We start from the raw sequence: 8,653 nt of genomic DNA on the forward strand, positions 1-8,653 counted from the left end.
TCACTAACTCTTATTACAGTAGCGTTGGCAGGTAACTTTAATATATTAGTACAGTAAATATTTCTTCTTATACGTTACTCTAATACAGAGTTGAAAAATAGTATATATGGATCAATATATAACTTTGAATATTCTAATTCAATTCAAACATGAATTTTTTTTTGTAGAAAATCCCTAATTCTAATTGCAATAGGTTCCTTTAGTACTCTTATTTCTTCGTATATGTTACCCTAATATAAAATTTTGAACATAATATAAATGGATTTCATTTTAAAGTACTTTTTAAACACTTTTCAATGGTACAAAATTATAATTTTACAAACTATATATTAAAAGTTATAATCGATATAATATATAAGTTTTTCATTGTAAGCCAAATCTATCTACTCTTATCTAAACTCTATTCATGTCTTTTCTTATTAATTTTGAACACTATTTATTTCTAAAAATATGACATGGCACTTAATAAGCATGACAATTGGCGTCCAATGAAGACGCCAAATGTCACCGTCTTGTGAGCTAGCTTTTGAACTCTACTTTATATATTATTGATGATATATTAATTAGAGAGAGATGTCCCATGCCTTGAATTTTTATAAAAAATTAGAAGAGAGAGTAGTCCCAACTATTTTTTTCTATGCATATAACGAGAAGAATTGGATAAGAGAAAAAGTGATCCCAATACCATAAATAAGAATATTCAAAATGAGTAAGAGGGGGTACATTATAAGAAAGATCCTCAAGATCTTACCAAATTAAAACCACAGCCTCACAACAGGGAAATTGAAAAATGCATTTAGGAGGTAAGGTTTTTGCAGCTACATAGTATGAAACGAACTTAAACCTTCTGAGCAGGCCTTACAAGCCCTAATCCTGAACCACTTCCTAAATGCTTGAAATCTGTTGCTTCCAAATGGTCATCATGACCAGCAAATCCGGTACCTCCTTTCTTCAAACATACCAAATTTTTTTCTTTACATGGCTTATCACAAACTAGGCAAACCTTGTCAACAACCATAAACTGATCTGCACATTTCTTGCAGAAAACATGACCGCAAGAGCTAAGAGCCACAAGTGACATTGCGTTGGTCAGTGTAACCTTGCAGCTTGGACAAATGTGTTTTTTATCATAAGCCTTAGATTTGTAGTCATCATCATTCTCTTCTGTAAACTTTATGGGGAAGAGAGATTTCAGCTTAAGCTTCTCCTGTCCCTCCGGACAAGTTGTGCTGGTGGAAGGAGCATCTACTTTAGCCGGTGCTTCAGGAGTTGCAGAAGGAAGCCAAAAAGCTTTCATAGTTCTCAAGGCTTCTTCTTCAAAAGAGGTGGCCTTGACACTATTTGCACCATGGAAACCATTCTTGTCACGAGAATAGCTCTTACTGTGATGAGGCACCGCACCATGATTTTGCTGATCAAATACCTCAAGCTCCCTAGCCTTTTGAAGCATTACTTTTTCCTCCTGTTCTTCCTTCTCTTGCTTCTTTTGAACAGAATGTGCAGCTAACTTTCTGCATTGACAATTGATGGAAAAACATTTTCATTTGAGCATGTCATCCATACCTATACTTGGAATTCGAAACTAAACCTTCAAGGACACATGTCATATCTACAGTTAAACAACCTTCATATTAAATGCTTCCTCTATTTTCTAATAAATGACACACTCCTCCCAAAAAGCTCTCACATAAAAGGGAGAAATGTGTCATTTAAAAAACGGAGGTTTGTATATAATAACTTTTACCATCTCAAATACATAGAATTCCCACCACAATCAGTTGCCAACTTTTTTTCTTCAATTCAAGTATTCAACAGTATCCCAAATTAATTTACTTATCCAACTCCATGCTTTGCAACAGGATAAAACCTAATTATAGTTGAAAGTAGATGAAGGAAAGATAACCCTTTAAAGGCTCTAGACTATTTGAGTTCAAATAAATGTCGATAGGTTGAAATTGGTTATACATATACAAGAGCTAAGAATTACCAGATTGTATAGAATATATACTTCCCAAATTTTATACCATCTTCAAACTGTTAAAAATTGCAATACCCCTCTTACCCCAACCCCAACCCCAACCCCAACACACCCGCCTCCCCCAAAGATTAAAAAAGGAAAGGAGAACGACAAAATAACCTCTTTTCCATTGACTAATAATTTTAAATTTTCGCCACCCTTCTCTGTAATATCAATTTCATTGGAACCTTTTTGTTCTTCATCATCCCCCTTGTAAACAAGAAGCATAACTCTGCCAACTTGGCTCCCACAAAGCCATATCTCCCGTAACAGCCATCTCCAAATGTTAGACTTATAAGAGCATCAAAAGCAGAACCAACGGCAAAGAACTGTAGCAATATTAGCTTCTTAATGACTTGAACCACAGATATGGGGCGTGTTCAGCACTAACATTCAGATAGCTGTGTAGAGGTTAGAGTAGACTAGGTCAAAACACTGCTGAAAAATTGCAGTGTTTGATAAAGTTGTGGTTGTACTACTTAAAGGTTGAGGTAGATTACCGACAGCGGTTGTAAAACATTACAACCTTTAACGTATTGTTAAGTACCATTTCCAATGCTTTTGATTTTCCTCTCTTCCTCTCTTTTATTTTTCCATCTAAAAGATCCGTAAAGCTTCTCAAAAACTAGAAAAGTCAAGTCTTTGAGAAAAAATTCTTGCATAAACTATTGCCTCCTCACTGCAATTGTTTGGGAAGGTGTTTTTTCTTTTTCTTTTTTGTTCTTCACATACAACTAAAATTTCGCAATATTTTATGATCCAAATTTCACAAACCTAGACAGCTGAAATAGCTAGTGTTGACAAAGTATGTGATGATATAAATATAGATATATCGTCAAAAATAAGTCAATCTTTGGACGGTATTCTCAAAATAAGTTAGCCTTTTAATTAACTCAAAATAAGTAAAGCTTGTTGGGCTACCTTCTCAAATTGGGTGTTAACCTGTTTTTTTTGTTTTGAAAAGATGGGTGTTAACCTCTTGATAACCTATTTAACAGATTAAGGTGACAGGTGTCACATTTACTTGGTCTTATTTTCTTTATTATTTTTATTAAAAACCTTCTCCCTCTCTTCCCTCCTCCACCCTTTCTCTATCCTCCCTCCTTCACCGTCTCCCTCCTCCACCGCTGCTTTCTCTCCTCCCTCACCTCCACGGCTCCACCAGTGCTTTCTCGCTCCTCCCTCTTGCTGTCATAACATCACTTGCTTCTTTCTCTCTCCTATCCAAACTCACAACCCATTTACACTTACCTTCTTCCTCTTTCCCCCTTGAATGCGCAAACCACCCTTACCACCACGCACCATGGACTATAGTCGCCGTCATGGGTCCAACCAATCTCAATACTCCTTTGATTTTTTGACGCTTGATAAACGAAAAATAATATGAAAAGGGATGATCTGGATGGGAATGGTATCAATTTAAATTTTGATGAGAGGAGAGAGAGTGGTTGTGGTCAATTATGATGTGAGAGAAAAGTGAGTAGGATGAGAACTAAGAAGAGATTGGGATTTGGTTTTGAGTAGGATGAGGATTAAGAAGAGCTTGGGATTTGGTTTACCTTTGAAATTTGAAAGAATCAATGCATTTGATTGAATCAAAGAAGGAACCCCTACTATCACTTCTCCCTTTGACGAATAAGTACCACATCAAAATCGCTAAACTTTGAGTTAACGGCGGCGTTGAAGGGAGGATGTGAATGAAGGCCCAAATCCTGCCGTGAGTCGGGTAGTTATTGATTGAGTTTTGGGTTGGATTTAAGGATGTGGTGGAGATTGGCACGAGAGAGTGTGTAATTCATACTTGAGGTGGTGTTTGGTTTGTTGGTGGTTGGGCGGTGGTTTTGATGGTGAGGTTGAGGGTGTCGATGTTGGATTGATCGAGTTGTTGGTGTTGGAGGTGGGTTTAGGTGTTGGTAATTGTGGGTGGGGTTGTGGTGGTTGTCGATGGTAAAGGACTTAGGGGGTGGTAGTAGTGGTGGTGGTTTTGTAGAGGTAGGGAAGAAGAGAGTAAATTTTTTTAAAAAAATTATGAAATAATTTACCCATCAAACCGGTTATATGTTGTTAAAAACAAATGGGTATTAGAGTTAGACTCATTCAAAACTAGTCAAAATAATGACTAATTTATAGCAGACGGCCTAAATGTTGACTTATTTTTAACAATTTTTCCTATAAATATTTACTAAAGACTAATATTATGTTGTGTTCTTTCATAGAATTATTTGGATGCACTTCATACACATTCACTTTAAAATAAAATAAAGTTTGCATTTTGTAACTCCATGATTGAAATTGGCAGCAATAGGAGACATACCACTTAATAAGTAAGCAATAGAGCATGCATGTACTACAAAGCCTTCCCAACCAAAAACATGCTCTCTCAAGGCATCTTATAATTTCATAGATTTGAGCACAGAAAAGCCAAGCGAAGCTCTAGGAGCAGATGACACCAACATTCACCACCCAAAGTTGATCTTCAGTGTGGTGAAATATACTTCCTTATAATAGTCGAAACTTAAGAGCTAAGCAACCTAGAGAGGATAGATTAACCTATCTTGGTGGGAGTAAAACGATAACAAATATTGGACTTAGGAGCCATACAAACGACCGTTATCTAAGAGAGTGGTCGAATATTTTTGGGCCATAAACATACAAAATAGTTTGGGCAATGAAAAATGATCAAGGCTTGCTTCTAATCAACCACCATATTTATAGATTTAATTCTATAGTTCATACTGCCTCAGATAGACAGTTGCCTCCACCCACGAAGCGATAAATTCCCCTAAAATCACTAAAATGGTTCTTGTATAGTTGTATTTAACTATCAATTAACAATTTATATACAGCTCTCTCAATTCAAAATCTTATACCAACATAAAAGGTGATAAGGCCACCTATTAGCCTTCCTTTCTCATCAGAGTGATTCTTCTAATTTTTCGCCCAAATCAACCAATATAATGGAGCTGTTTAGCAAGTATGATCTATGATATCAAAGCAACTAGCTTATGAGCTATTTTTGCTCATTACTTTGAAGTGACTTCCCTGACCATAAAAAACCAAAAATATCCTATAGATGCCTCTAAGGGTACGTTCTCTTCACCTAAATAACCCTGAACTGAACTCATCTGAACTTATTGAACCTAAATTGAACTGAACTTATTTGACCAAATTAACCTGATTAGAACTTATTAGACCTGATTGAAACTTATGGACCTCATTGGAACTTATTGGACCTCATTGGAACTTATTAGACCTCATTGAGCCTGATTGGAACTTATTTAACAAATAAATCGATGAGTAATAACATAAATATTACCTCTAATATTTACTATCCTTCAAATTTTATTATAACATAATGATCATTAAAATTTATCTTTCAAACAAATACTAATTATTAGTTATCTCTTATGATAAACATTTAAAGAAAAATACTATTTATATGCTTGCTTATACGCAACTTTCACCACTAATATATCTAATAATGTTGTTTTGATTTCATAAAGCACTACTAGGAAATCAATTAATAACATTTATATCTTTCATTGTTATTAGTAACGAAAACATGTTATATCTAGTTATTTAAAGACAAATGCAAAATATTATAATTATGATGATTATTATTGTTAACTTTATATGATCATGATTATAATATCTTTTAATAATAACATAATTAGTCAATAGTAATATGAGTAATAAAATAATAGATAATAATGCAAATATAATACTATATAATCATAATAGTACTTTAAATTAAAAAAATTAATATTTAAAGACAAATTGCAAAATATTATAATTATGATGATTATTAATGTTAACTTTATATGATCATGATTATAATATCTTTTAATAATAACATAATCAGCCAATAGTAATATGAGTAATAAAATAATAGATAATAATGCAAATATAATACTATATAATCATAATAGTACTTTAATTAAAAATAATAATAATAATACATCAGTTAATCGCAATATGAATAATAAAATAATAGACAATATTACAATTATAATACTAAATAATAATCATACTGATACTTCAATTAAAATTGTAATTCAAACTTACTGATCATTGACTATTTGGACCTTATCGGAACATATTGGACCTGATTAGACCTGATTGGAACTTATTGCACTTGATTGGAACTTATTGGACTTGATTGAAACTTATTGTCCTCAATAGACCAGATTGAAACTTATATGAACTTAACTTAACTTATCTAAACTGAATTGATTGGACCTGAAACTTAATTTATTAAGGTGAAGAGAACGCACCCTAAACCGATTGCATCACAACTATTAAAAGTTTAATCATAATAATCTCATCACCATGTGCATTGGTAAACCATGTCTGGTCAAAAGATTCTCAAAGTCAAATGCAAGCCTCGAACTTAGATGCATAACAACTACCCAAACCATTATGTAAAATACTAAAACAGTTGTCTTGATGGGCAGATATTGTAACAAATAAATGAGCCTTGCATTCTGACAATTGAGATGTAGATCATACCGATTTGTTAACAACTTAACATATGTGGCTAATGTTCAATTCCTAAATGTCTAACACTTAATTACAACTATCTAGAATAATTGTAATCCAACAAACAAATATTGCAATCCAAACCATTCTCAATCCTTATCTGGGTCCCTAGAGCCTTAAGTCTTTGACCTTACTGGATGACCAGTCAGAAAAAGATTTTGAGTGGTACTCCATATAGAGTATGCTTCATTAAAAAAGCACTCAAATTAGCAATTTATTTTAAGCATTCTCTTATCATATCAAGGTCACTCATTTAAAACATTCACAAACACCAATTCACAGTTTTCTTGGGTAAAGCAGCATACAATGAATGGAACTACTCACCCCTAAACTTCCTCTCTGCAAAGTATCAAATATTCAAATATATAATAAGGAAAAGTGTCTCATTTTAACCCAAAAAAGGCTTCTGAATGCACCATGTTTGATCAACTCCAAGAACCATCAATCGACTTATTTCATTCTTTCTTCTTTTCATTCTATTTATGTGAGGATCCTGCAATTGTCATAATGCAGAGTATGGTTCATGTCATGAAACAAACCTCAATTTCCATTCTATACAACACTGTCAAAACATAACCCTCCAATCACTGGAAAATATCCATACAAGTCAAAAAAGTATCCCGCATTCTCCCAACTGAACAGCAGTACCAAGCAAACAAATCATTGTTAGAATACGATTACCTGTGGCAACTGGCAAGTCTCCTTAATCATCACTAAAAGATGCTAGAGCAATAAGACAATGCAGATAAAATGCCCAACAACCAGATAAAAGAAAGAAATAATCAGTTGTGCTCTGGAGTAAGCACTTTTAAGTGGTGAATGGATCTTTCACCTTCTACAACAGGGAGACCTCATATAATCTTTTATACTTAAGTTCAAATATTAGGAATTTTGCCCCCATCAAACTTATTCATACCACACCCCAACATCTCATATATCACACTACTAAAAACCTCAACCTTGACTTCGCAAGACTATAACAGCCTCCAATCTAGAACCTATGCACCATATAATGCAATCTACAAGAACTAAATCCCAACCCACAGAACTGCTTAGCCATATCAAGCACAAATTTTAGATTGCCCCTCCTATCCAACTACAACAAACCAAACGCACCACAAAAGCCATCAGGCCACTGTATGCTTGACATTAGAGTTATGAAATTCATAGGCCGTCCGGGAATAATATTACTACCATGCCCTGAAAATCCCACCACAGTAGCTCCTAATTCCATGAATCTAAACTTGCTGCTATCTCATACATCTCAGTCATAGACGAAAGTAAAAACAATCATATACTATTAATTTACTTCAAAATATCAAATCCCTCCTTTCATACTACACGATTCAGCATAAGAAACCAATACTCAATGAAACTAAAAAAACAAAGGAGAAAACGGAACTAACCTTTGAATATCCTTCTTCTGTGAAAGTAAGCATTCGAGAATGCATTCTTTGCAGAAGACGTGACCTTTAGGGCAGCACAAAGGGTCAATTACAGGCTTTAAGCAGAGACAACAAGCGTCGAAAGGTTTAATGGAGTCTTTCCCTAATCTCTCCTTTTGAGTACCATACCCTAATTTACGCTTCTCATCGTAGGTGAAGAACGCGAGATCGTTGTTATTCTTCGAATGTCTTTGAGGCATGTTTTTGTTCCGGTTACTGAAAAGACCCTAATTTTGTTCTTAAAATTGCGAAGACACTAAGGAGAGAGAGAAAGAGATGGGAAGAAATCAAATAGGGGAAATTAAATTGTGTTGCCCTAGAAATTGTGAGGATCCAAGATCGTTGCTGGACTACTAGTACTTCTTCCGTCACAACTCAAAAGAGGTAGAAAGTTCTACACCGCTTATTTATCTATTTTCCAAAGCAAGGATTATGCACACAGTATTCGTTATGCACTTGAAAGAATATATCAGCATCATTATTCATAATTTCATATACTTCCTCCGTTTTTTTAGATATTACACTTTCTATTTTAGAAAATTTTAAATTAGATGTTACACTTTTATTTGGATAATAACTTTTCTCTATCTCTCCCCCATCACATGTTCACATGAGACCCTTTTGTTTTTCATTCTTTCTGTCTCTCTCCTTT

At 34.1% G+C, this 8,653-nt stretch overlaps 1 protein-coding gene across 1 annotated transcript; it reads right to left on the reverse strand.

Annotated features, from left to right (window-relative positions):
• Positions 1 to 661: 661 nt before the first annotated feature.
• LOC104896905 (E3 ubiquitin-protein ligase CSU1) lies at positions 662 to 8,439 on the reverse strand. Its single transcript, XM_010683692.4, has 2 exons — positions 7,963 to 8,439; positions 662 to 1,511 (listed from the first exon to the last, which is right to left on the reverse strand). Exons 1-2 carry the CDS (start codon positions 8,199 to 8,201, stop codon positions 839 to 841), a joined length of 912 nt encoding a protein of 303 aa, XP_010681994.1. The 5' UTR covers positions 8,202 to 8,439; the 3' UTR covers positions 662 to 838.
• Positions 8,440 to 8,653: the final 214 nt, after the last annotated feature.

Source organism: Beta vulgaris, chromosome 6, assembly GCF_026745355.1.
Source record: "Beta vulgaris subsp. vulgaris cultivar EL10 chromosome 6, EL10.2, whole genome shotgun sequence".
Lineage (NCBI taxonomy): Eukaryota > Viridiplantae > Streptophyta > Magnoliopsida > Caryophyllales > Amaranthaceae > Beta > Beta vulgaris.

Excerpts from the sequence above, each read along its gene's own strand:
- LOC104896905 (XM_010683692.4), bottom strand. The coding sequence starts at position 8,201 with ATGCCTCAAAGACATTCGAAGAATAACAACGATCTCGCGTTCTTCACC. Across the intron at positions 1,512-7,962 it reads CAGAAGAAGGATATTCAAAG|AAAGTTAGCTGCACATTCTG; the intron begins GTTAGTTCCGTT and ends TTGTCAATGCAG.